The 27,989-nt window shown below is 52.3% G+C and overlaps 7 protein-coding genes across 7 annotated transcripts; 2 read left to right on the top strand and 5 right to left on the bottom strand.

The window, feature by feature from the left end:
• Positions 1–198: 198 nt before the first annotated feature.
• UCRPA7_5271 (putative secreted aspartic proteinase protein) lies at positions 199–1,807 on the bottom strand (the record flags this gene model as incomplete). The annotated part of the gene is made up of 6 exons (XM_007917818.1): positions 199–334; positions 439–466; positions 525–871; positions 924–1,227; positions 1,278–1,547; positions 1,609–1,807. The coding sequence occupies 6 exons, from the start codon at positions 1,805–1,807 to the stop codon at positions 199–201; spliced, it is 1,284 nt and encodes a 427-aa protein (XP_007916009.1).
• A 1,985-nt stretch (positions 1,808–3,792) lies between these two features.
• Positions 3,793–5,833, bottom strand: UCRPA7_5270 (putative u-box domain-containing protein; the record flags this gene model as incomplete). The annotated part of the gene is made up of 2 exons (XM_007917817.1): positions 3,793–5,368; positions 5,424–5,833. The coding sequence occupies 2 exons, from the start codon at positions 5,831–5,833 to the stop codon at positions 3,793–3,795; spliced, it is 1,986 nt and encodes a 661-aa protein (XP_007916008.1).
• Positions 5,834–13,321: 7,488 nt separating this feature from the next.
• Positions 13,322–15,247, bottom strand: UCRPA7_5269 (putative peptidase family m20 m25 m40 protein; the record flags this gene model as incomplete). The annotated part of the gene is made up of 3 exons (XM_007917816.1): positions 13,322–13,476; positions 13,554–14,758; positions 14,877–15,247. The coding sequence occupies 3 exons, from the start codon at positions 15,245–15,247 to the stop codon at positions 13,322–13,324; spliced, it is 1,731 nt and encodes a 576-aa protein (XP_007916007.1).
• Positions 15,248–17,992: 2,745 nt separating this feature from the next.
• Positions 17,993–19,891, top strand: UCRPA7_5268 (putative capsular associated protein; the record flags this gene model as incomplete). Its single annotated transcript, XM_007917815.1, has 1 exon — positions 17,993–19,891. The coding sequence occupies one exon, from the start codon at positions 17,993–17,995 to the stop codon at positions 19,889–19,891; it is 1,899 nt and encodes a 632-aa protein (XP_007916006.1).
• A 734-nt stretch (positions 19,892–20,625) lies between these two features.
• Positions 20,626–21,651, top strand: UCRPA7_5267 (putative 60s ribosomal protein l13 protein; the record flags this gene model as incomplete). Its single annotated transcript, XM_007917814.1, has 5 exons — positions 20,626–20,628; positions 20,702–20,735; positions 20,831–20,877; positions 20,978–21,136; positions 21,253–21,651. The coding sequence occupies 5 exons, from the start codon at positions 20,626–20,628 to the stop codon at positions 21,649–21,651; spliced, it is 642 nt and encodes a 213-aa protein (XP_007916005.1).
• A 457-nt stretch (positions 21,652–22,108) lies between these two features.
• Positions 22,109–24,575, bottom strand: UCRPA7_5266 (putative gtp binding protein; the record flags this gene model as incomplete). Its single annotated transcript, XM_007917813.1, has 4 exons — positions 22,109–23,904; positions 23,957–24,076; positions 24,126–24,218; positions 24,347–24,575. 4 exons carry the CDS (start codon positions 24,573–24,575, stop codon positions 22,109–22,111), a joined length of 2,238 nt encoding a protein of 745 aa, XP_007916004.1.
• An 852-nt stretch (positions 24,576–25,427) lies between these two features.
• UCRPA7_5265 (putative phospho-2-dehydro-3-deoxyheptonate aldolase protein) lies at positions 25,428–26,815 on the bottom strand (the record flags this gene model as incomplete). The annotated part of the gene is made up of 3 exons (XM_007917812.1): positions 25,428–25,741; positions 25,807–26,586; positions 26,770–26,815. The coding sequence occupies 3 exons, from the start codon at positions 26,813–26,815 to the stop codon at positions 25,428–25,430; spliced, it is 1,140 nt and encodes a 379-aa protein (XP_007916003.1).
• Positions 26,816–27,989: the final 1,174 nt, after the last annotated feature.

Here is a 27,989-nt window from a genome sequence, read left to right as displayed (position 1 = left end):
ATGCTCGAAGTGAATGTCTCCTCGCCAGGACACCAAGTGGTATACGAAGTGGTAGTCTCAGTCGTCTCATGCCCGACAGGGCAGTCGGTAATGGTGACTGGGCATGAAGTGATCGTGTATGTGCTGGTAAGATAGAAAGTAGAAGTATATGTCGGAGCAGACGTGGTGGGACCTTCTGGTGCAGACGACGAAGCAGACTCAGACGGAGAGACAGTCACTGTAGAGCTCTCCGTTGGTGTTGGTGTAGGTGTCGCTGACTCGGTAGCCGTGTTTGACGGTGTCCCGGAAGGGGTGAAACTCGCGCTCGAAGTGCCAGACGGAGAAGAGCCACAACCTGTGACGCTTGGAATGGCGTCCGGGCCTGTCGTGATAGCCACCACATCAGAACCGCAGTCCGCTGCTTGCGCCAAGTGTATGTTTTGGTTGTCCCAGTCGAACACGGCATAAGCAGCACGAAGGAAGGAGTCTACATGAATAATGTCAGTATCCGTGTTCTCCCGATATTCAGTTGCGCCATCTCATACCTCCAAGCACAGGAGCGGAACTCGTGGCAATCACACCAGCAGCACAGTAGTGTGACCCATCAGAGAAGGTGTAATCCTGTATGAAGTCTGAGAAGGTGACGTCGATGACCTTGTCGCCAAATCCGAAGCTGATAGTGCCATCAGAACTGCGGAGCGCACAGTCAACTTGATATAGACCGGATGCCGAGTCATAGACTCCGTTCAGGTCCGTGTAGATGGCCTGGGCAAGATCTTGCGGGAGACGGCTGTAAGTGTTTCCACTATCAAGGAAGACCGCAAGCCCTCCAGCAGGGACACTGTAGGCTGCAGTGACGGACGAGCCAAGGGACGTCAACGAGACATAATAGCTGATATTATCAGTTGGGTACTTCTAACCATCCTGTGGAGTGAGCTACTGACCGCCATGCACCATCCGGGCTTTCATCTGCAGGAATGATAGGAAGCTTCTTCAATGTTCCTTCAAACTTGCCCTTGTCAAGACCACCAAAAATGATTGTACCATCCGGATCGTTCTGGCCCCTAAGATCAAGGGAAAGAGCTCTACTATTAATGACACCCTCTGCAGCCATAGTATCGAGCACAAGGCTGTAGGGATCTGTTGTGGAAAAGCCGTAGGTGACATCAGGCCCAACACCAAGAATGCCTTGGGCAATGTTCTGACTTGCTGTGGCAACTCCGAAGATCTGTGACGTGATACCAGCACCTAAAATTGTTACTTCATGGCTCATATAGTGATGATTTCATATAACATACCTCCAATGGTCAAAGTGTCAGTGAAGTATTCGATCGTGACAGATGTTTGTGATGAAGGATCAGAAGCGTCTCCATAATTAAGAGTCTCAGAGACGCCAAGATCTTCAGCCGTTGATGAGTCTGCCGGAATGTATTTGGGAATAGCTGTGCATTCGGCGATATCCGAGGTAGATGTGGGATCAATTCCAGAGCAGTCAGGGTCGACCCAGAGTTCGGCCGACCCAGTGTCGAGCAGTACAGTCGTAAGCTGAGGAGGTGTGCCCAGTTCAACTGGTTAGGGGTAAGTAAGACTCTGGCCTTTTATTCAGACAACAGATCAAGCTCATCTTACCATCAATAGCATAGAATATCTTCTCATTGGTGAGGTCATCGGTGGGAATTGCTCTTCGCTGGAGTCCACTAGGAATTAGAGGTACCACGGGAACGGTGACGAAACCATCGCCGCGAGTATTAAGGCTGAAACGAGCGATATCCAATGCTCTTACGACAGCAAGAGCCCCAAGGCCAGCTACAATCCTGAATGAAGCCATGATCTATCTGTGTATCAGATATACGACAGGGCGAAGAACGAATGAAATCCACTGAGAGTGGCCACAACAGAACACATGTAAGTCTCTAAGGACTAAAAGAGGATGGGGATGTTGAGGACTTATAGTACACTAAAGTAAACGCCTCTGCTGTACACGCTTACTGTCACTGCCAAGTGTCTTACGGCAGTGCTTTCTGGGGGCCACATGATCTGGAGTAAAGGCAATGGCCAACGCCCAATGAGGCTCTAAATCAAGCAAATGTGGAAATTAAAGCATGTAGGAGCCGCAAGCCCATATGCCATCATACGGTAAAGTGTTGTGACAAGATCGGTAAGTCCCGCATGTAACTTAGGTAGGAAAGACAGGAAGAAGTGGTGCGTCTGCTGTGAATGTCGAGGTAGATGGATACTTGACAGGGATACCCGGATGCTACCCTGCTGCCACAGTAAGGTTGTCAAAAGTGCAAGTTGCTCATGGAGCCACGTTCTCCCATGCTCGAATGTTCAGGGCGGTGCATGTAGTGCCTGCAGGCCAGCCGTGCCGATCTGAATAATAAGGAAGCAAGGAAGTACCCGCTTGCTTGCGGCTACACGTCACACAGGCTCTCACGAGAGCATGGGGAAAGTCAAGTTCGTTATGGGTAAGACATATTAGTGGTTTACGAAACCCCTATCCAGCTGCCGCGTACCGCGGACCGCCTCCTTCATTAGCTTGATCCTACAGGTCGACGCCGAGTGAATGCTCATATGCATGCAACATGCCCGAATCTGCCTCGCTGGCGTCGAATGAGTGTCTGTAGCGCTTGATGAGCGCACGACTTCTAGGATCATGGGTCGACAGTTATACAAAAGCAAAAAGGAGAACCCGGATTGGTCAACTATGAATGGAGCTGAAGCACCTACGTTGTGGCAGATTTTACCCCACAGTTCTAGACCGTAAGCCCGGCGAAAGTCTTTGCCGTCTCAGGAGGCTTACGCCGAGTGCTCGCCGGAGCCGATCATAGGCAAGAATACCTCCGGAATTTCCCCCATTACATATTCACAGACTTTGAAGGTGCGTACGACAATATTACGGTGTCTTATGTTGGTCTAGGTGGTTTCTAGCAGACTGCGTCTTTAAGAGCACGTTTATCTAGGGCATATGCACTGTAACCGCGTAATACCAGGAATACAGACTCCAGAGTGAGTCAAATGCAATAAGCAAGTACGATGGTCCAAGCTCATAGGCATTGTTGGATTTTGTGTGTGCCACGGTACGTGGTGAGGACAAAAGTGGCTTGAATATGGTCTCCCGTAGGCTTTCAGGGGTGAGAGGACGGCCAATGAACGGTCAAGCTCTGACACACAGGATCTTCCCAACATACAAAAATAGGAGCTGAGCTCTCAGCCCCTATTTAAGCCTAAAGACTGCATTTGGGCTCAAGGTGGCTGTCGAGCAAGTCCCTTCGTGCCCTTGAAAGAGCGTATTTTGCTCGGAGGCTGAATTTCGGGCTTCTTGTTAGATGCTTTCCCATACGTCTTCTCGCTACGCAAAGACCATGGACCTAAGTCTACTCATTTTGACTGCCTACTCTACTGATGTTACCTACCAATTGCCTTCCATCGGGCCAATCTCAGCCGTTGAATCTCCTTTGCCAGTGATCTTGCGAGAATGAAGAGCCCGGGAGTCCTACCTGGCAAGAAAAGATATCTCGTCATTTAACGAATGAACCGCGCTCACAATTACATGCACCCATATACAAGATGACAACAAGTCTTTCAAGAGCATTCGTATTGGAGGAAGAATCGACGTTGTCATTGTTATTGAGTCATTTGACATCTTAGTCCAAATGTATATCTAATTTACGTTTTCCTTTGGTACACAAAACCAACCGAAGGTTTCATTTCTGAACTTTCAATTTCAACCTGCCGAATGAGCGATGTCCCAAATCAAAGATCCATAGGCCAATACTTTATTGAGAAACAATCCTGAAAACAGATCCCATCTTATGCATACACGACCTTGGTCTGAACCAGTGCTGAAGGTATAACTTCTCTCCGTCTAACCATGGGCTTCTTGAAACCGCAGACCAGGCCATTTGACTTGCTCCGCTTTACACCTCCACCCAGTGCAACACCATTGTGATCGAGTCTCAAACCCTTGAGGCTCCGCACGACTGCGCTGTAGTTCCCCAAGTAGTGGTGAGCCCTCACATCATCGCCGGCCAAAAGTCCGTGGCCGAGCGTGACGCCCCAGAGACCACCGGCCTTCACAGCGTGGGCATCGACTTGGCGATCCTTCTGCAATAGGATGGAGTAGATTGCACCTGAATATCGCACGGCACCATCCGCGATGTCACTAGGGAAGGCCCAGGACTTCCCATCTAGAGACACGGGGTGCCAAGGAGTGACGAGCAATCCGCCGACTTTGCACATGATCTCTCTCCTGACTGGCGTCTTTAGAATAGCCACCACCCTCCTAGGACCCAGAGGTGTAGCAACTCTCATTCCTTTTCGCATTGTCGAGACCGCAATGTCCTTTCCGTTGGCTAATGTCACCGTCGAGCATCCGGCAAAGCAAGGATTGCTAGAGCTATTATAGCTGCTCATATAGATGGGGCCCCTGTACTCGGTGTAGTTGCTGGGTTTCGGCGCCGGAAGGTTGTCAAAGGCCTCGTCCAATCTGTCGCGGCATTGAATAAACAGTGGGCTGTCGACACCATATTGCAACGGGCCAGGATCCTTGAACGAGTTGCAGATCTGCTTGGCATGAGCATTCAGGAGAGAAAGAAGATAGTGAGCACCCCATTTCTTCCAGTAATCCTGTCTTGAAAGAGCCAGAAGGACCTGTCCCTTGGGTTCCGGAGCTGAGAGATCTTCCATGAGAGAGACATTCTTCGTGTCGGCGTAGTTGGCGGCAGGGAGCGTAGCAACTAAGCCGCGGAGTTTGGTTGAGCCGAGAGAAAAGTGCCAGTCAACTGCATTGTGTTCGAAGTCAGATCGCAGGGGATACAGAGAAGACAAGAAACCGCAAATTTTGCTTCGAGAAACGTGATAGGCGATCTCGGCCTCAGTCATGGTCGTGAAATTGCTGAGGCTACGATGTGCCACCAGTTTGTGAACTTGCGAGGTCATCAAGTTGAACTCAAGTACAGCACTAAGGATTGGCGGCGCCAGGAAATCATCGCGGTTCGTCGGGTTGTTGTCATATCGCAAATAGATGTCTCGAGATTGTCCGTATTGGATGTTTCCCAGTGGAATTGTGAGCTGATTGCTTCCGCCCACTTGGATGGGCTCTTGCGTGTCGGCTGATGGGCCGGTAGTCTGATACAAATTGACATGCCCCGGATAGTTAAGCCGTAAGCTCGCGTTGTTTGCATAAGTGGACTGCAAATTCGCAACAGCGTGAACGAAAACGGTACCGATCATGCCAGCATCAGGAATGAAGGCATAGTTGCCACCGCCAGTTTCAGCGATGGACTTCAATAAGCCGGACCGGAGGCTATAGCCAAAGCCGAAAGTGTGAATGGTAGCTGGAATGTGTGTCTTGCGTAGCTTTGGAACATAACCTTGCGGTGGGCACCTAGTAGTTTATCAGCGATCTATGCAATTTTTAGCACTTCCGAAGAGAGCAATACATATGATTTGGGAGACCATCTGTAAGAACCATGACAGCTGGAACTCGACCAGTGTCAAAGTCACCATCGAAGAGGCCGAGACTGTCGCGAATGCCGTGCCAAAGGTTGGTCATGTCCAGCGGATACATGCTCTCGATATTCGACTTGGCCTTCTTCTTATTCTTCTTGTTCATGAAGGTAAGTGGCTGGATCACTTTTGACTTGGTCGCGAAAGTGACGATCCCGAGGCGATCACGGTCATCCAGAGTCTCGAGAATGGTGAGAGCAGCATGCTTGACCAGATCCAGCACCGACAGGCCAAAACGTTCGCTTCTCTCACCAGGATTAGTAGGCACCGGTGCATCAGCTCCCATACTTCCAGAAACGTCGATCACCAACACAATGTCACAAGGTACGTGAGACATTGACATATTTGCCGGTGAAGTCGGAGGCTGAACTTTGATGATGACTCCATCTTGCGTTTGTAAAGGATGTATAGTCACGGCAGGAGTTGAAGAGTTGCTGTTTTGCTCTCGAGATCTGATGGGATAGCGTTTCTCATCCAGGCTATCCTCGACTTTGTCGGGGACGCCCACAATTGGAACAGCAACCTTGTCAAGATATGTTAGCGAGCGGCACAGGTTGAGCACAAGGATCTGGAATATACCATTAGGTCTGCGAGTTGAGATCTAAGAGCACAGAGTCTATAACTGATGTATTATGAGGTTTGTATGTCTCCTGATCGCGGACTATTGTGAGAAGTAGTAGGATTGTGTTTCTGAAGAATCGTGATGCGGAGAGGGGATGCTGTGGGTTTAATAGCTGTTTGAAGCTGCCCGAGACAACAAACTTCAGTCACAGAGTCAGAGACCGTGAGTTGGCATTGACTACCCCATACGAGATGAAGTTTACTCACTAGACAAAACTAGTTGTCAATTAGCCTAGGTGAATTGGAACCCTGTCCCATTATCATGGCTGAGCTAAATGAAGGCTCAGGAAGTTAATACACTCTGGGGTGCGAGGCATCCTCTCTTATCTGGCCAGGTGGCACAGTACTTTACAGTCATTACAGGCAACGGTGCATTGTCAGGTCAGCCGAAAGCGGCCGCCAATTCTAGCCCAGTGTAAGCGTTCCCAATTGACTGGGCGGTTGCCTCCAATTCCTTCACTGAAAACCCAAAGATCATGACCTAGTCTAGTCCATAATTAAAGTTGAACTATTGTGGAAGAAAAGACGTTAGATGGAGTCGCGCGTGACAGCTGAGGAGCCGGCTCAAGCCACGAGCAAACCTTTGGACGGCTAGAGGTGTGCTGCGCCTCGCTGGCGGCCTAGAGTAATACCAGCAACCTCGGCGCCTCGCGAGATGCCTTTCCCTTTTAACCCACTCTCGCGGAGGCAGGACTGTAATTCAATGAGGTCGCCAATGTCTGAACCACAGATTGATATTGTTTATGGCTGTTGTATCTCTGAAATTCGGAGAAGAACAAGCTCACTCCAGAGTCCGCGCTCCTCACAACATTGAACGAAGAGCCTCCGTCTGGGATAATCAAACCACCATTTCACCCGCTAAAGCGTCCCAAGAAAACAACATGTTAGTGGGTCAGGCAGAATGGCTGCGGCTGAATTGGCCCAAAACCGACATCTTTAGCGAGTCATTTCTTCGATCAAGGTCCCCACAACCATTCCAGCAGTCAGTGATGTCTTAAGCCAGCAAGCAGTAAATCAGTGAATCACTGAGTTGTGGGTAGACGGAACTAATGCACCCCGCAAGTGCCTGTCTGTTGGCTCACGTTAGTTGTCTGCCGATGCGTCACGCCGTCTTCGGAGAACCGATGGATGAAGAAGAGAAGAATAAATGAACATTTCGAGGATGACGTACCGTAACTCCGTTAATCATCGTCATCTCCATCATCTGTTTGCCATGTATGTTTGAGTGCCAGCGAAAATTCTAACAAAGAACCCGCGAACAGAGATCCTCAGCTGACCGCGAGCTCATTCGACATCTTTCAGGATCCCAACTTCTGTTTAGTGCACCGTACAAAGGCCTTTATCGAAAACAGGCACCCTGATGGTTCCGATTTCCTGGTGCCTTGAAGACACTTCGAGGATGGCGTTTTCAGAATTGAACGACGATGGATCATCTCGCCAAGTATTCCTGGCCCGACCAGTCAAGAAGGTCAAGAACGGTTTGGCTCCTCATGTCTAGCTTCCTCCCAGGCTCCAGTGCTGTGTCGATATCACGATCATTTGCGAAATAAGATAGAGAGTGTATACAGCCTCTTAGGCAACCTCATAGCCGGTCCAACCGTTTTCGAACCAGCGATCAAATATCGTTTAACTTTTGTCCATGTCGTCCATAGTCCTTCGCTCACAGTACGACAATACGTGCCTGATACGTATTGTCGGGTTCTGGGTCTGTGACAAAAGACACGAGGCGATGCCTCGACTAAAGGAAGCTTTCCCTTGTAACACACTTGAAGACACCGCCCAAAGATGGTGCTCTCGTGAACTAGGCGGGCGCATTCGTGTTCGCAGTGTCTGGCAAGAAAGTCGGTGCTGCCTGTATTTTTTGCCTCACCGTAAGCTACACCTCGGATGCCTCCCATGCGGCAGTGCCTCGCCCAGATACCCACAAGGTGAGAGCAGCCAGCAACAGTCTCTAGGCAAGAAGCACCTCTAGCATTGTAATACCGACAGAGTACAATGTAATTTGAACGCGGAATGAGAGTTTCAATGAAGAGAAAGCCGAAATGTAGGACAGGACAGATGTTGTTCGTTCATTGTTACACCAAGAGCCTCGCGGATGCACCATCACTGAATCTCGCCGAAGATTCGCCTTATAACTGCACTGCCCGATCGATTCTCGGTCAAATTTCACATAACAATGTTTAAGCAGACCCCGCATTCTCGCCCTACGATTATGCGGCCTACGGAGCCGCATCAGGCGTTGTCGCCGGCAGCCTGCCTGTGTCGAGATTGTTTCTCTATTTCAACCTCCGGGCGAGAGACGAACATGCCCGGCCATCGTAATTATCCCCAATTAAGAAACACCATTCATTAGTTGTGTTGCTCAGCCTTGACGAGCAACGCCCTGTCTCTATCATAACAAGCATGATCTTGTTTCCCTCGCTTGAATGCGCTTTACGGGCAAATGCTTCTCAAGACGGGGATCAGAGCCGCCCAGCACTCCGTAGCCTCTTCTTCCTTTAAAGCCGTGGCTCTGGGTAGAACATCAAATCACTACGCCCCCACGCTGGTGTACCCCGATTATCAATTCCCTTGTCTCACACCTCAACCGTCATTGGATCCCAGAATCGTTCTGCGCTGCCCACACCTCTATATATGTATGCAGTAGATGGCTGCATGCGGGGGAAGATGCAGCTAGCCTGCAAGGGTCCTCCAGTGCCATTTTCTGCTGGATGGGACCAGGTCCGCAAACTGCACCAAATGGCGAAAGACCCGGATCCCCGTTCTCCCACCAGGAAAAATCTCGCGGTTGCAGCCGATCAGTCACAGGAAAATGAAGAGGTTTCTCGTTTTCAATCGGTCTGACAGGCGAAAAAGGGTCATGTGGCGAGCATCGACTCATCTCAGTGGTCGGCTCACGGCGCCTAGTTGCCTGGCGGCGGCAAGCACCGGAAGCAAACTCTCTTTGCTCTCTGCCTCACTCTCCCACGAAATCCTGCAGTCTGGTCCACATACTGCTCAATAGATGGGGGACGGGCGCAAGACTTACATGCATAGCCCACCTTTCCCCTCGTTTGTATATAGTGGCTGTCAGCCCATCTTGCACCTCATCGTGTGCTTCCCCTCCTTCTGCCTATCTCATGAAGATAAACTACTTCGATCTCGATCTTGATTGAAACGAAATTCCAAGTTAATACGATCGCCTTGCAGAATCTATGGGAAGAACGGCCAATCAGTCAGCATTGAGCGTTATTGCTCCTGAACGGGGCGTCAATCCTGCACCACTCGCCATGTCCGCCTACGCGGTTCACTGCCATCTTTGTGGCAGCATCTTTGTTATCAGCAATCGTTGCTCGAACTGCAATCATGAACAAGTAAGTCTAGGCACGAGACCATTCCTTACCTGATATCAATAATTGCATATCTGTGTACTAAAGCTATCGGAGCAGTGCACAGAATGCCTCTGAGAACGCATAGTGTACGAAAAGCCTCAGGCAGGTTGAGACGTAACACACCACCCGCTGAATGGCGGCACCTGGAGAGTCGACAATTTGAGACTCTCGCGCGTTGGTCACAGGGCTTCGTGACGTCAATATCGACCGGCTTCGGATCTGGTGTTCGAACATGAGGATGTGCCCGTGCTAATAAACTTCCTCCATTAAGAGCGTTGCGGGAAGACGGCAAATGGGCTGTCACAAGGTTTCGGAGTTCCCTGGTTGCTTGACAGAGTCTCAAAAAGGATACCCTTATGAATTGTCCGATGTTTTATGACAGATTTACCAGCTGTAATTCTACAGATTGGGGCGGCCTCACATTGTGTTATGACTATCCGCTTCTTTCAGATACCACGGCAGGGCGGGCTTTATCTGTTTACGTTATTGGGTGAAGAGGAAATGATAAATTATGATTGTTTTGGGTATTGATAATCTCCATGATGACTCAAATTTTGAACAAACAGTTCAATAAGCTTGATGTTTGTATAAAGTGAGCAGTCATATGATTTACGAAAAGCGGCGACCACGATCTTCATCAGTGACAAGCGGCGGACAAAATAACAAGCCACCTACCAGCGAAAGCACCTCAGCACGAATTATCTTTCCTTACTTGTTATTGGTGTTTTTATAGCCAGTCCATACAACAATTTATCAGTTTCAGATTATGTCAGTTGGCAAATAGAATCATCATTTTGTGAACTAGAGTGATTCGTAGAAAGTTACGCCCTCCGTCCGTAATGGCAGAAAGCAAATAGTTGTTTGTATTGATCTAGCGCAATCTCCTGATATACAAAAGCCAGGCTCTAATGCCCTGTATGAAGATAATTTGTTAACAAGTGTTGAATTACTTGACCTATTGAAACGAGTTACCCCTCAAACCTCCAGACTGTGTTATTCGTGCGTTAGGTATCCACAAATCGAAAGTCATAACATATTCCAGGTGCCTCCAGCCAGAATTTGAGCCGTTCATCGTTATCTCTAAAAGTTATACGTATACCTCAAACACACTCAATATAAGCTGCCTCGCAGAATTCTCAAAGACTGCCACAAAGCCGAGTTTTGAATGAGCTCAGGACATAATGCTGGGAGTTTGTAGCATTTGCGGGGCTACATTCAGTCAAATCAATTTCGATGTCGAGCGTTTTAGCAAATCCATTGGCATCACCGCAGACCATCACAGCAGCATCGCATCTTTCATCCAGTCCGCTGAGACGGGATGTTATCTCTGCTCTCAAGCTTTCTACACCTTCCGCTCTCAGGATTGTGCTCTAATGCGAGAGTTGGTTGCGTCTTTATGGAAACCTGAAAGATCCGCCAATCGTCATGTCCATGACGACTATAGCAGCGTAAAACGGGATGGCGGATTGTTCTTCACAAGACTTTATCTAAAAGTTAATGCTGACAACGACTTTCTGACGATTCACTATATATTTTACAAAAAATATAAAGAAGGACTACAGGAACAAGGCTTGTTCGAGGACAGAGTTCAATCCTGTTGGGCGGCGCTGGAACCACAGTTGCCCATGGGAAATTTCAATTTCTCCTATATCTTTGGCCCAAAAGAAAGTGAGTCTGATCAACCCAATCTCGAGACAGGAAGGTCATATCAAAGTTCGAAAACTGAGAACATGTTCAATTTGAAGAGCACATTCCGCTTCGGCCTCCGGTATCAATGAGTACAAAGTCTGATGAATCCTGGGCCTTTATCATGTCTTGTATTGAAGAGTGCACCTCTCTACATCAGAAGTGCCAGAGTCGACGCAACAGTGCTTACGGATGTCCAAGTAGGCTTTTGGATATCGGACTTGAAGCTTCCGACCCCATCAAATTAATCAACGGTGAAGAGTTAGTACCGGGCAGTAAATATGTCACTTTGAGTCACCGTTGGGGATCCGCCAATCTCCCTCTCCTGACGACACAGAACAGGAGGCAGTTCGAGGACACTATTTCTGCGGATAAGTTTGGCAGAACTTATCTCGATGCATTCGAAGTCACGAGACGCCTAGGAGTGAGGTATATCTGGATTGATTCCCTTTGTATCATCCAGCGTGGAGATGATATGCAAGACTGGACACTGCAAGCTGGCCGGATGGACCGCTACTATAGGAATGCATTTTGCAACTTGTCTGCCGACTGGGCTGGCGAAAACGTCGGTCTGTTCCACGAGAGAGAAACCCAGTCTTTCCGTGAGGCACGCCTTGACTTCTATGTCAAAGCAACTGGGAAAGTGTCGCGATTTTACTCCACAGATCACCGTCTATGGAACCGCGATGTCCGTGACGCGCCCCTCAACCGTCGTGGTTGGGTGCTGCAAGAGAGACTCTTAGCTGCAAGGGTGATTCACTTCTGCCGCAGCCAGATATTCTGGGAGTGTTGCGAGAAGACGGTGTGCGAGATATACCCAGAACGCCTCCCAGAAGTCACACAAAACACATCCATCAATACAAGAGGCATCAAGCAATTCCAGCCTAGCATTTTCACTAATGTGGCGAACTGGCTGGCTACTAGACTAGAGCGTCCGCTCAACTCACGCGAAAAACAATACCTAGTGTGGTATGACACTATTGCCAACTATTCGGAATGTGAACTTTCATTTGCAAAAGATAGGCTCATTGCCAGCGCCGGCATTGCTAGGTACACCCAGGAAGCTCTTGGGGATCTGTATCTTGCTGGACTGTGGCGGTCCACCTTGATCCACGACCTCTGTTGGTTAGTCGGGATATCTGAGAGAGAAAAGCCTTGCCCCGAGCGCCATCTGGCTCCATCATTCTCATGGATTTCGGTGTCTAAGGCAATTGCGACACCAAACAAGGACTTGATGTTCACGACCGCGTACTTGGTGTCAGCGTGCTGCATAAGGCACCGCGGAATGCGAAGAGACAAGACCCGTGCCGCCGACGCACATTGGCCACCAGATGATGAGGTGGAAGATAATATTTTCGGCCCTATCGAGGGACCTACAATTGAGCTGCGCTTGACCGGCGTTCTCAAGTCTATGAAATTTGACAGACGTTCAGGCCCCTGGCGTATAATCCCGGATGTTTGCAATGTATCACTCAAGCCCGATGAAAACTCAGCCCCTGATCTTTCGATTTACCCAGAATGTAGCTTCGATGTAAAGCCGACCAGTAGCGATGATATCAGAGCGACGGAAGAGCAGACGTACTATTACATGCCTTTGATCGACACCTATAGCGACTCTCGCCGCGAGGAGCTAGACTGTCGATATGGGCCTGAGGCACACAGGTTTGGTCCTGTGGCACTGGCAGTCATTGTTTTGCAACTGGAAGATGCCGTAATGGGTCGATTCAAGAGGATCGGGTTGGTCCACCGGACAGACCATGGTCTCAGCGAGTATGGCATCAAGTATCACAAGACGCGGAATCTAATCCTCATGGACCAGGCTTCCCCGGAGAAATTACCTTGCTGGCGATACGATCAACAAGCGCGGCAGCACACCATCTACGTCACTTAGCCATACCGCAGTTGGGGAGACAAATTCTCTGGAATGCATAAAGTGCACATGTTGTCCTTTTGAAGCCAAGCATAATTTACTTACATGAGCAAAGATTCTTTTCCCTTAGACACTTTGAATGTACAGAACACTGAGTTTATAATTGACTCTCGTTATGATTTCTATTCGTTATAAACCAATCTTAGCTTTTAACATAGTTCTCATGCTCTTATCACCATCACATAATCGTTATCTACGCAGCGGTATTTGGCCCTATCTACAATCAGGCATCAGAAGCGTCAAAGTTTCTCACCAAGTTGTAATAGAACCTCACAGCCTCCATGTGAACTGTCATGTTGATACGCTCGTTAATGGTATGCACACCATCACTGCCGCCCTGTCTTGTTGGCGTCCATCGATAAACATTACGTGTCAAACCTGAAGAGTCGTGAGCAAAAGGTCTTATCAAGGTCATGCTACTCGAAAAACGAAGGACTTGTATAGTGTCAACCTACCAAGATAATGACGGGTGTCAGTATTTCCAGTCATCAGTTCTCCGGTTGGGATAACCTTGCCTCCCTCAAACGCGAACGAATGCTGGATCGTTCCGGAGAAGACATCCCACACAGCACCAGAAGTCGGGGACACGGGCGCAACGAGTGTTTGCTGGCTTGACGTGAGAACCAGAGTGCCATTGTAATCAACCTCATAAAACGGCTTCACACCGTCCTCCAGAGCCTCAATGCTAGCACTCTCGTACACCGACTTGTAGTCCTCGTAGCCCTTGTCTCCTTCGAACGGCTTCACTGTTAGGCGATACTTCTCGACGATGGGCTGGATGTACTTGACAATGTTATGCTGAATCTCAGGGATAGAATTCTGCGGCGCCACGCGGTAATTAACTCCAAGCTTGATGACTTCAGGCATGGCATTGATCTTCTGCCCTCCGCTGATATAATCCACCGACTGGCTAGTCTGCAGCCGGAAATGTGTAGGACGATCGATACTGACCAGCTCGTCCGTTAGCGCCTTCAGGTCGCCCTCCTTCAGGAGCTTCGTGATCTTCGGCTCGGCGTCGGGGCTGTAGCGCGCCTGGCACACGAAGTGGTTGTAGATGGGGCTGCCCTTTGTGAGCAGCGGCTCGTACGGGCGGGACTCGAGCGCGGCGACGATCTCGGAGACGATGCCGATGCCCGTGTGCGGGAACGGCACGGAGCTGTGCCCGCCGACGACGTGCAGCTCGAACCAGACGTCGACGTGGCCCTTCTCCATGACGGCGGGCAGGGCGTAGAGCGCGTCGCCGTCGAGCAGCTGCAGGCCCATGCCGCCCTCGTCCAGGATGATCGCGATGCTGTCGTTGCCGTAGATGGCCTCCAGGTGGCGGGCGATGGAGCCTGCGCCCCTTCTGCCACTGCATTCTTCGTCGAAGCCGAAGGCGAGAAGGATAGTCCGTTTGGGTGTGAAGCCCTCAGCCAGAAGCCCTTCTACGGCGGATAGGAGACCGGTCATGCTATTCTTATCGTCTGAGGCACCTCTTCCCCACAGCCAAGTTCCGTCAAAATGGGCAGAGAATGGAGGATATGTCCATGTAGTTGGGTCAGCAACCGGCACCACATCCTGGTGGGCAGTGAGCATGAGAGGCTTAAGTGAGCTATCACTCCCTTTGAGGGTGTAGACGAGTCCGAAGGTATTGACCTTCTCAATCGTGAAGTGAGAATGGCTGGCAACGTATCAACAATTGAATCTCAAAACAACCACTCCCTGTCTTCTGTGCACCTCTCAACATGTTTACATGACTGAAAAGTCGACTCTATGAGATGAAGACATAAACAACTCACATCAGGGGGAATGTCTCGGCAAGGACCTCATGGAAAGTGTAGAAGGGCGCCCAGCGCTCATCCTTGTCAAAGTCGCCCAGATCATCATAGCAAATGGACGGCACCTTGACAAGGGCCGCGTGTCGCTTCACCTGCTTCAGGAGAGCATCATGGGAGCCGAACAAGTCGTCGGCGGATGGGAGGCCATCGCCGGACGGAGCCAGGGGCTCGGGGAGGTCACAGCTGAAGTCGGCCGGCTCCGGGTCGGCGATTACGTGCTGACCACCGCCAAAAACACCATCACCATCACCATCCTGCGGGGCTGCCACGGCAGATGATGACAAGGCAGCCGGGCAGAGCAGAGCCAGCAAGGCAAACTGGCGTGCGTACATGACGGGATTGATGTCACGATAGTTCACAAGAATGTTAAGGAAAGAAAGAAACCAGGATGGGCTCCATCACTTGATGGAGACGCACCCAACGCTTCTACACAGTAGTAGATACGATAATTAGCAAGCAGCTCGCCAATCCCCATCATTCTGCACCTGCACAGGAGGATCCGTCCGATCGTCGCCGCGATAGGCAAGTCGACAGACGGCATTGCAGTCTTGAGAGGGCGGGTGGGGGAGCGGGGTCGCGCGTCGGCGACGGGGGGCCGCTGAAGTGAGCGAGATAGGCAACTTCTGCAGCCGACTCTTCAGGTTGGCCGTAGTCGGCGCGGCAGTGAATAGAGGTCCATCCATCCATGTGGATGTGACTGAATGTTCGAGATGATACTGTAGGGCGTAATTGTTTGAATCAGCGTCTCGCGACACATATACTGCCACCAACTTTGGAAGAGTAGATCGAGGATTATGAGGCCTGCTCATGAACTGCTGATGAGTGCCGATGCATCGGCATCCGTAACAAAATACTCCGGACATAGCTCCGGAGGCAGCTGCTCGCGAATTCGGGACAGCACAAATGAATAACCGGTTGATTGAGAAAGAAAAACCAGACATCTGCTCAATCGCTACAAGGCTCTCCGCGAGCCCAGGTTATCATAACCAGCGGATGAAGTTCTATAACTCGAAAGACGAAAATTGATAAGGAAAAGTCGCCGTCGAGCGGTAGTTTCCCGGAATCCAATTCAAGTCGAAACTCCTTCCATCCAGAGCAGCAATGCTCTTAACGTCAGTCCAAGATCGCGGTGTAGATTGGATAAAAGACGGTCACGAAAACGTCACGCTGATTGTGAACTCGGTGAATCACTTTTGTCATTGGCTCACACAAGGCATCTCCTTCAGGGGTTCAAAGCCTTTGGCCGGCGGAAAGGGGCACGGAACACTGAGTTGTACAGTCACTGGCCTGGCCAGGACCGACATTACCCAGATGAGCGGTCTTGAGCAATGTCTTCGAGTAGAATAGAGAGAGTTCGAGATGAATCGCTTCGAGAGACTATAGAGAAGAATACCATCACGGTCAGATCAATTTCTTACATCGAATTTTGGTTGACATTTGCAGTTGCTCCAAAAGGCTAAAAGGGACAGTAAGATGCTTATTGACCAGCCCAGCCAGCCAATTGCAAGGTTCAGTGCCGCTGACCTTGGAAGAGAAAGCCCCCCTGCGAGGTCTTGAGGTTGCATTCTCCAATGACTGGCCGAGAAGGCAGCTCGTGGGTGGCGGGCTTGGTGGAGCTTCACCAGGAACAGGGAAGAGGACCCAAGCCAGGCTCCAGGTACGGCCAAGGCGAATGTAGCTTGCTTATTGCAGCAGTAAAGTTGCAGGCATGCGGCCATGCATACTGGGACTTGCATCCATATCCATGCATTTCACTGTACTGAGGTACCTATTGTAACTACGGGTAGGTAGGGAGGTAGGTAGGGAGGTAGGCATGTGGGAGCTCTGCTCCGAAAGAGTTGCCAAGTATCGTATTATACAGTACAACGCCGCACTGGAGATCAATATCTGTAGTACCGGTATCTATTTACAGACAATCCAAAATTTGTAACCATAAGTCAGCTAGAGAGAGTCGAGAGTCTCGCACGAAAACGGCAGGAGGTCGTGACATAATGAGTGTTCACATGAGTTGTTCATATCGGGCTACATATCTCAAAGCGTTCTGAAAATATTTTCACATACTGTACAGTTTCTGTCAGGAAAAGGATGATTACATAGTAAGGCGACGGGCGAGTGGGTGATGGTGATGGATGGATGAGGATGGAGATGCGATGCGATGGGGACTGCATTGCCATTGCGCAAGCATCCCGCGCGGCATGTGCAACAACTAACCAATTTGACGTAACGGACACTGTATTATGCACTGTATCTCCTGTCGAAAGTCTTCTTGCAGACCTGCAAATCTTCGACAATTTTAACCTCTCTACCGTACAGTGTTCATTGAGTCGAGTGTGCAGTAGTCGAGCACAGTGTGGACTAATGGGGTACGTGTGCAATGTAATCCACTGGTGGCCCAGCTCGAATGTTAACATTACCTACCCAAGTATCTAGGCTAGTCTAACATAACATTATGACGAACCATGTCAAGATTGCGCTAACCGCTGCCGGCCCCCTTCTCCTGCTTGCCTGCCTCGAGCCTGCCACTCGCCTATCCAACTTTTTCTTAGCGATTCTAGCGACTGTCCGCTAGCGGCCTCGCCATCTTCTAGTGCTGGATACGTCTGCTGGATCTGGGTCTGGGTCTGGGTCTGGGTCCGACCTCCAATTCGCATTACAATCTACGACTACCGTGGACACACGCCCACACACTCCATTTCCTCCAACATTCGCATCTCATCGAACTCCAACAAGACGAACGAGAGAGATCAAGACCACGGTTTTGGTCCTAACACGCCCTCCTCCAGAGGCGTTTGGTGGTGTCATTGCTTCTTTATCATCTTCTTGCTGCAATTTCTTCAACGACGTCAATCTCGCGCTACGGCGCCGCCTATCGTTTCAACCTCGTCCGACCCGGCCCCGTCCTCGTCATACCTACCTAGCCACCTTACCTTTTAAGCATCTGACCTCTCGCGGCCGACCTCCATCGCCGGCTCTCCCACTCCGATCGGCAGCAGATCGAACTGGTGCCGCCGCCCCCGGAGCGAGCTCTCGACGCTTTCCTCCCCGAGACCTCGATATCTGTAGCTGGTCTATGTAGCATGGTGTTGAAAGCCGGCTACCGCGCCTGGCCGCTGCGCCATCGCCTCATCGGTTGGCCCAACCTCGCGCGGTATGGCCTCGTTGCCTGCCTCTTCACCCTTTTCCTCTCCTTGCTCTTGATCCTCCGCTCCTCCACAGACCCAACATCCTACTTCAGATCACGGCCACGGCCTGTCGCCCTCAGCGATGCCTACCTCGCCGCCCTCAACGCCTCATCGGAGGCTCGTCATCCCATCGACGATCTAATCGCTTATGCCAAGCGCACTCAAGAGAATCTCCTCTCCGAACAGTCGAAAGACTTGAAGACCGCCGCCCATCGATATCGTGCGAGGCGTCACCGGCACCCGCCTCCGGGCTTTGATAAATGGTTCGAGTATGCCAAGAAACACAATGCCGTCATCGTCGAGCAGTTCTTCGATCGCATATACCACGACCTTCTGCCCTTCTGGGCATTGGATGCTCAGCAGACTGCTACTCGAGCCGCCTCTTGGTCCCATATCGTCCGTGTGCGAAACGGTGTCGCCGAGGGCGTCGGCGATACCAAGGGTCGCGTGCCATGGCTGAAGCACTGGACCGATCTCGTGGCCGAGGCGGCAGAGTGGCTGCCCGACGTTGATATGCCCATCAACTATATGGACGAGTCCCGTATCATTACCCCTTGGGAAGAAATCAATGGTTACGTCGAGAAGGCCCTCATGTGGAGGAAGGTTACTCCACTCGACCAAACCATCCAAAAATATACTGGCTTGGCCAAGATAGATGCGATCGAGGGAAAGAAGCCATACGACCCCGTTTGGCTCAAAGAAGACTCGCCAAGGTTCTGGAACATTGCGAGGACAGGTTGTGCGCCGAAATCGCCTGCCCACGATGTCCCTGCTCTGGCTGACTACTCGCTTCCGCCTGCGTTTCCCGATGACTGGGCTCCATCCTATTCTGAGAAGGGTTATGTAAAGAACTTCACAGCGGCATCTGACCCGTGCATCCAACCGCATTTACGTGCATTGCACGGCTCGTTTGTCGAGCCCATTACCATGTCCACCACCAAGGAGCTCATTCCCCTGTTCGGCGGGTGCAAGCTTCCTCTGAACAACGAAATTCTCATCCCCGGTGCAATGTATCTGACTGACGATCCGTTCTACTCGGGAGGTGAGACACACGGGCCGCCGTGGCTGGAAAAGAAAGATGGCATTGTTTGGCGCGGTGTGGCGTCCGGCGGCCGCAACAGGGCTGACAATTGGCCGCACTTCCAGCGTCACCGTCTGGTAGAGATGCTCAACGGGACCACCGTCACCAACGTCGAGCGGAACGGCGCAAGGGCCATGACCTTTGAGCTGCCGCCGCAAGCCGTATACGACTTCCCTCGCCGCCGCCAAGGCGTGTTGGGAGAATGGCTCACCAACATGTCGGACGTGGGATTCAACAACTTGTTGTGCTTCCCGAAGGAGTCGAATTGCACCTACGTGGCCCCCTACTTCCACGAGAAGCCGAGCATGCCCATGGCGGAGCAGTACATGAATAAATACATGCCGGACGTGGACGGCAACTCGTTCAGCGCGCGCTTCAGGGGCCTGCTGCTCTCCACGAGCCTGCCCCTCAAGAGCACTATATATGCGGAGTGGCACGACGACAGGCTGCTGCCGTGGCTCCACTTTGCCCCCTTCGACAACACGTTCCAGGACCTGTACGGCGTGCTGGACTACTTCACCCGAGACATCAAGGGTGACCTGGCGGCCTGGATGATTGCCGAGACAGGCAAGATCTGGGGCGAGCAGGTGCTTCGGCGCGAAGACATGCTGCTCTACGTGTGGAGATTACTGCTTGAATTCGCGCGAGTGTGCGACGAGAACCGCGACCGACTCGGCTTTATAGACGACCTGGCTCAGCCGCAAAAGCACTGAGACCTGTTTGGCTTCTTACCCTCGGTGGCTCAGCCGGTCTCACACCAAACACTCAACTCGTTTCTCGATGTCTGAAAGAAGAAAGAGAAGAGCGAGCGGCATATCGGCGTTGGGAGGTTTTACAAAGTGGCTGCTTTTTTCCCTGTACATAATGCAAAACTCTGGTAATGATGTATATTCATGGCGGCATCTATTGGTCTAGGAAACGATGTCACTTATAGCAAGTATATGAAGACCCTGCACGAAGGGGATTAATGAACTGTATCTTTAAAATGCTGTCTTTTGTCTCCCTGCCTGTGAAGTTTGCAATAGTGCTCGTCTTGATGGGTTGAATTCGGCACATCTTGATCCTGATACATGGACCGAAGCAATCTTCTGATATTTAATCAACGAAGAGAATATTGTTTTGGCACAATCATTGACTTGAGGACCATCTAGATTATGTACACCATCACTGAGAATTTGTTTGCGTTGAAGTTCACAGCCGTCAGCAGCTGGCAAAAGCTGGCCTCATTTTCCCTGTGGTTTCGGTCAGCAAGCGCCTGATATTCCAGGCAATAATAAATTTGCTGGTGGAGGAAAGCCCCACCCACCAAGTTAGGGTTTTCAACCCCAAAATTTTCTAGTGCGCTGGGAACGGTCTGCTCTCTTGGTGTGTTGGATTTTCTACGCCCCAGCTCGACCCTCGAGACAACCGACATCACCAACCAGTCCTTGATCGCGAGCACGACAAAATGGTAAGGACATACCGCTACCGAACGCTGATGCATTGAAGAAGATGATGCTGACTGTTGATTTTCTCCTTGACAGGCGATCAAGCACAACAACCAGATCGTAAAGAACCGTTAGTCTCTCCTCCCGACGACCTCGAACGCACTTGGCGGCGACAACGTCTACAATTATTTCTCCAGGGGAATCAGCAGCTAACAGTGTATACAGATTTCCGAAAGGATTGGCAGCGCCGTGTCAGGTGCCACTTCGACCAGGTATGCCTCGATTGATCCTCCTCGAATGGGAAAAGACGTGATGAGATGGAGGAGAACGGAAGAATGGATTGTGAATTGGTGTCTGACTGTTTTTCTACAGCCCGGCAAGAAGGCCACCAGAAGAGACGCCCGCCGTGCCAAGGCTGCTGCCGTCGCTCCTCGCCCTGTCGACCTCCTCAGACCCGTTGTGCGATGCCCGACCATTAGATACAACCGACGAGTCCGTGCCGGCCGTGGCTTCACCCTCGCTGAGCTGAAGGTATATATTCCCAGCATCTAAGATGGCCGTCTCAAAAGTCCCCGGGTCTGGTTGTGAATAGACCGGGATCGTGCCATCTTTCATGGGAAAAATTTTGATCTAACTATTTTGACCAGGCTGCTGGCATTCCCCGTCAATATGCCCCCACCATCGGTATCGCCGTCGATGGCCGCCGCCAGAACCTGTCCGAGGAGTCCCTCGCCGCCAACGTCGAGCGCCTCAAGGCCTACAAGGCCCGCCTGATCGTCTTCCCCCGCAAGAGCAACAAGCCCAAGGCCGGCGACAGCTCCAAGGAGGACCGCGCCACCAAGGAGATCGCCGCCAAGACGGGCGTCGCCCTGCCCATCGTCCACGCCGACAAGGCCCTCAAGGAGATCAAGAAGTCCGACCTGCCCGCCCCCGTCGAAGGCGGCGCCTACGTCGCCCTGCGCAAGGCCCGCTCCGACGCCAGATACCAGGGCGCCCGGGAGAAGCGTGCCAGGGACAAGGCGGAGGCCGAGACGGCCAAGAAATAAACGGATCGGATCATCGGACAGGTGTGAAGCAAGGGGAATGGAAAGGGATCATCTATTCTGGTCGTTCGGTTTGGTCTGCTTTCGCGTTGCTGCTGCCTGCTATGGGAAAAAGAGGATCTGTGGAATTTCTTACTACGGCCTTGTCCGCAACGGGTTGGACATGGTTAAGAAACATTTTCTCTCCGCATCACGGCATTTGCTAGGTGTATTCCAAAAATGAATGCAAAAATGGAAAAAAGCACACTCAAGAGACCACCACTTGTCGTGAAACTGTCTTGATGTTGACTTGATTGGTGATGTGGTATCCAAATTGTAGATTTTTACATTTCTTACAAGATGGCTACGGATCAGAGGGGAGAGGGAGTTAAAGGTACAGGTTCCGTAGTCCCTCCAGCCCACCCAAATCACCCTGCATTAGATGGGATGCCACCCTTCCAGGGCAAGCTACTTGGTGCTCCTAAGACACCGCTATATCCTTATCCTCCGCTCTCTGGTGTATGACGAGCTCGCCGCCCGTCCTGAGCAGCTCCTCAAACATGCTTCTCCTGAACGGCGTCAGATCCAGCACATGGTCCTTCAACACCTCCGCCACCAGCACCAGCCCGTTTTCCCGGTCCACCTTGGCCATGTTGGCCGCCCTCGCCGGGTCGACCTGCTGCGGCTCCAGCCCGAGCTGCTCGACGGCATTGTTCATGTCCACGCCGCCACTACTGCTGGCCCCTGACCGCAGCCGCTGCATGCCCGCCGCGAACTCGCTGTCCATCTCGGGGCCCGACGTCGGCGGCGACGCGCCGAGCAGCTCGTGCCCGTCGAACATGTCGCGGCCCGTGATGGCCTCGATGAGCGCCCGGCACGCCTCGAACGGCTGCATCGCGCGCACGACCACGCGCGCGCCCTCGGGCGAGCGGCTCATCAGCGCGAGCACGAACCACGCCTCGGACCGCAGCGCGGGGAACCGCGTCTGGCGCACGAGGAAGCTGAGCGGGCGCGAGATGTCCGCGTGGGCGTCGTAGAAGCGCGCGCGGCGGCCCACGCCCGGCGAGAGCAGCACGCCCAGGTCCTCGTCGGGCGACGTCGGCGGCGGGCCCGAGGCGGAGGCGGAGGCGGAGGCACCGGCCCCCTCCCCCTCCTTGGGCGGCTGGAAGACGTAGCCCTCGCCGCGGCCCTCGGCGACGTGCCACTCGTCCGGCAGGATGGGCAGCACGGGCGTCGAGTGCAGCACGCGGCACGCGGCGGCGATGGCGCGCGCAATCTCCATCTTGGTGGGCTCGGCGTCGATGCGGTCGAAGAGGTCCGACAGCACGTGCAGGCTGCTGCGGTCGTGGGCGGGCGAGTTCGGGTCTGCGCTCAGGGGCGCGCACAGCCGCTTCACGTTGGCGGGACAGCCGACGAGGAGGAGACGGGTCAGAGACACGGCGGCGAACTGGGTCTGGGGCTGCGAGTCCAGGTGCCAGTAGCGAGGGAGGATGCTCGAGTCGAAGAGAGGCGACAAGAGCGGCTTGTTGGAGGCGGGGATGGCGAGATTTTTGAGGAAAGATAAGATGGCGTGCAGGAGTTGAGCAGGAGGAGGAGAGTCGACCGTCGGAGAGACTGTGGGTGATCTGTAAGGGTTGGAAAGGAGTGATATTAGGGGTAGATGGATCTGATAGTCCCGGACAAATGCAACACTCGACTCATCGGACCGTGCCAGATTGCCAAGGGAAAGACACGCAGCAGTTTGCATGGCCGCGAAGTATGATGGCTGACGTAGCCAGCTTTGTAGAGTCTGCACGACGGGGCTCGCGAGCCCGCTGAAGCCAAGGAATGTAGGTAATGCTGAGAGATCGGACAGGACCTGCACGAAGGCATTCTGTGTCGTTCTGAGCTGTGCCGCTTCCTCGGGATCAAGAGTAGAGGCCAAATCACCAAACCGAGTATACGACTCGGCAAAGACATTCAGTACCAGCCATGGTCCCTCCGTAGTGAGGAGGTATGACTGGAAGTCCTCATGCGCGAGGTAGGACAGAGCCACTGAGGCCAGTAAGCTATAATCTTCCAGGTCAACCGGCGACCTGTAATCGGCAGCCACTCTTAAAAGGACTATAGGAGTGGCAGGGCTCGCCAGTTTTGGTTCTGGCTCTTGGGTGATCATAAGCGCAAGGATCTTGCAGATAATGTTGATGAAGGCTCTGCAATTCTCGAGGCGTGGGCCAGACAGGATGCCAATCAGCTCGTTGCTGAGTCCAGCCTGACATGCTCGCAGTTGAGCGGGCTCTTCAATGTCATCAGCAATTATGTTTGGGTCTCTTAACCTTATTATACTTACCATAGTCGACTAAGATGTTGTATAAAACGGGTATCACAAAAGCCAATATTGAATCATCCGCGAGCAGGTTGATGATATCTCTCAAACGATTTGCATTTAGAACGAGGGCACGATTCTGATCTAAGACTTTGTCAGCAAGACCCTTGAATCGGCAGAGCATCAGACGTACCGGTATCAGCACAAGAGTTTCCAATCAGCCGTAATGTGTGAATCTTCAAAGGTAACCTGAGATCCTGGTTGGCAATAATGCTGAGAAAGAAGCCTAGGAGTCCGGAATCTCCTATCACCCGGCGCCATGAAGCTTGAGATACATTGTCAGTTGAATCCGCACATATCCGCCATGTTCGCTGACCAGCAGTATCATGCCTTCTAAAAGACAAAGTCACTTACGATCTCTGCTCCCATCCCCAAGCTTCTCAGCAATGGCATCGATCTCTTCCGAGCCAGACACCCATGCCGTCTGAGCATCCAGCAGCACTTCCCTCAGCTTGCCGGTTCTGTACTCGCGCTCCTGGGCCGTGATGCTCACTTCCTCGTCCTCGTCAGCATCCACACTCTGCGGCGTGACGCTGCTGCCCTCGGTGCGCCTGAACAGCGCCTCGATGGCGTCTGGAGTCATGCTGCTGCTGCTGCTGCTGCTGCTGCTTCCGTGACAGTCCTGTCCTGTCCTGTCTGGCGAGCCAGCACTCTCTCAAAACACCCAGAGAAGCTGCTCTCAGGAGGCCCTCCGTTCCCTCATTGACTACTGGACGCGACACACGTAATAACAAAAAAAAAAAAGTCCCGGGCCTCTCGCATGCATGCATGTCCACCTCAGGCGTCAAAATGGCTTCGTCAATCCTTCGTTTGCCTGGCGCGGGGCAGTGCAGCGCCTCGCTGTAGAAGGTTGGTCCCTTGTAGTTGATTGGCCCCAGGCGGTGGAAGTCCACGGCGAACGGTAATTAGAGGTGATCTTAGCGCAGAGCCTTATCTACCTACTACAATACGGCTACGGGGCCGGAGCTTTGGTGCAGACCGGACTTGTTTTTTTTACAGACGTCAACCATCACGGATGCCCAGCGGCTTCCTGCTTCGGAGACGGAAAGGCCCGCCTTTGCCAATGCCGATCGATACTTGAGCTTCCACGGAGCTTGAGACATTCGATGAACGGCCATCACGACGTTGAGCATCGCAGGAGATGCAACAAGCTGCATGCCGGTCCTTGTATTAAAAAGATAGCAACTAAATAGGTTTCACCCGAACTTTTATGTTCCCGGGCCATTCAAGGGCTGGCCAAACACCCTGATGCGACCCATCGATCCCATCGATCCATTCTTCAATGATGATTGGGGATCACAAACAATCCTCGCTATCTCGTCACCGTCTGTATTCTGCGACCAGATGATTTGTTTACGCCCCTGATATCATGCAAAAAGTTTCGAAAAAACACCCAAGCGCCAATTGCTCGCGCCGGAACGTCGACACTATGTATTTACTCCTCCTCCAGCAGGGTGGCCTTGGCCGCGGTGTTGCCGTTGGCGTGGCCCTTGTTCTTCTCTCTCCGCTCCCGGACGGCGGCAGCGAGGTCCTCTAGGACAGTCACGGTGCTGTCCCAGTCGATGCAGGCATCCGTGATGCTGACGCCCTTCTTCAGAGCCGCAGGGCCCTCGGCTGGTACCTTCTGGTTGCCCTCGTTGATGTTCGACTCGATCATGACGCCGATGATGGCCTTCTCGCCCTCACGCAGCTGGTCGGCAATGACCTTGGCGACCTTGGGCTGGTTGCGGTGGTCTTTGTTCGAGTTACCTATCTTCGCGTCAGCATGCTGCTCACCAACCTTCAAAAGTTGTGTTTTTGTTCGCTCGACTTACCGTGTGAGCAGTCCACCATGATGGCGAGCTTCTGGCCCTTCTTGATGAGGGTGTCCTTTGCCTGCTGGATGCTCTCCTTGTCGTAGTTGGTGCCCTTGCTCCCGCCCCGCAGGATGACGAAGCCGTGCTCGTTGCCCTTTGTCCGCGTGATGGCAGCGAGCCCCTGCTTAGTGACGCCCATGAAGTGGTGCTTCGAGGCCGCCGCGCCAATCGCATCAATGGCCACGCCCAGACTTCCGTCGGTGCCGTTCTTGAAGCCGACGGGGAAAGACAGGCCCGAGGCAAGCTCACGATGCAGCTGGCTCTCCGTGGTGCGCGCGCCGATGGCGCCGACCGAGATGAAGTCGGCGAGGAACTGGGGGGAGATGGTGTCGAGCATTTCGCTGGCGATGGGCACGCCGCTGGAGGTCAGGTCACAGAAAAGCTGTCTGGAGACACGCAGGCCCTTGTTGATCTTGAAGGTCTGGTCGATGTCCGGGTCGTTGATCAGGCCCTTCCAGCCGACGGTTGTGCGGGGCTTCTCGAGGTAGGCGCGCATGATGATGACGAGGTCGTCGGAGAGCTTCTCGGCCAGTGCCTTGAGGCGGGCGGCGTACTCGAGGGCGGTCTTGGGGTCGTGGATGGAGCAGGGTCCAACGATGACCAGCAGGCGGTCGTTGCGGCCCATGATGACGCCGACGGCATCTCGTCTGCCCTTGACGACGGTCTGAAGGGCAGAGTCGGTCATGGGGATGTCGGAGATCAGGAGCGCAGGCTGGATGAGAGGGTCCTGGCCCAGGACTGTGCCGGAGGAAGTGCTGGTCAGCGCATTGGATCTCGAGGAAGGAGTAGCAGCAATAGATGAGGAACGGGGACGGCGGGAAGAAGGATATAGAGGAGAAAGGGCAATTGGGTAAGAGATGTGCGACCAATTGCACGGCCGAGAGCTGGGCAGGACATCAAAGCAAAGATGTGAAGTCATACCTCTCATGTCGTCGGCGACGAGCGGGGCCATGTCGATTCCAGGCATCTTGAAGGGCCTGACACGAGGCGAGAGGAGGCTGGCAGAGAGACAGAGAGGTCGAGAAAGGCTGGGGAGGACAGATTTAAAGGGGAGATTTTGTCGTCCGAGAAGGAGGAGGCTGTTCGTGCGGTTCCTGAGGAGTGCCACTGGTCGGTTTGCCAGCTTCAATTGGATGATGGAGGGGTCTGGTCTTGCAAGTCAGCAGGCAGTATGATCTATTGGATGGAGCTTGTGGTCGTATTAGGATCAAATCAAGCAGAAAAGAACAGAACATGTAGAGCAAGGGGCAGAAACAATCAGATTTGGTGGTTAGGGGTCAACAGATTAGATTGCGTAGGAGAGAGAGAGAGACGAAGAGGTCCAGGTGAGTCAGAAGGAAAACCCGCCGTTAGAAAAATCCACAAGCAGAGACGACGACGTAATGGAATTTCTTGTAACACGGCGCAAACGGGGAGAAAAGCCAATTAACTTACCTTTGGGACAATCAATCGAGCAGAATTACAACAGACGGAGGGAGCTGAAGGCAGAGACAGGCACTGAAAAAGGGAGAATTACAAAGTTGGGGCTTCAATATCATAAGAGGTCAGTGGTCGAGGTCGGTGTAGCAGAAATCTCGAAATTTCAATTGGGAGACGCCACATTGACGGAGCCATCTCGGAGGGTGCTCACTTTGGGTTTAACGCCTCTCGAGCTGTGCGCTGTTGCGCTGTGGCTCACTCACTGAGACTGGCTGTTTGGCCTGGACCTGCGGCTGGCGGGGGAGGGGGAGGGGTAACTGCAGAGGACTGAGAGGAGAGGAGGGGTCCTGCGACTGCAGAAAATTCTCACCGCCTTCCATCTGGGCCCCACCACCACGGCCCTCACCTTCACCTGGGCAGCACTCAGCAGAGTCGGCACATTCGGCGACATCCGCTGGCCAATAAGGCGGCCTGCCGTCTGTAAGTGGTGTAAGTGTAAGTGGAGGATCCATCATCCATCAAGACGGGAGATGGGCACGCCTGACGTTTGTAACTCCTCATAGGACAATATCATCTTTTGGGCATGATATTTTGAGTGGACCTAGTCAAAGTACACATTGCTGTTCTACAGCTTAAGATAAGGATAGGACGGGATGAGAGACTAAGTGAACAGGTCTGCTCCGAGTTGAATACAAAAAGTAACAACTCTTCAGCCTACATTA

Source organism: Phaeoacremonium minimum (genome assembly GCF_000392275.1).
Source record: "Phaeoacremonium minimum UCRPA7 unplaced genomic scaffold PA7_03_scaffold_408, whole genome shotgun sequence".
In the NCBI taxonomy this organism is placed as follows: domain Eukaryota; kingdom Fungi; phylum Ascomycota; class Sordariomycetes; order Togniniales; family Togniniaceae; genus Phaeoacremonium; species Phaeoacremonium minimum.
Note: the sequence above shows the minus strand (reverse complement) of the source record. Positions and strands in the feature narration are given on the sequence as shown.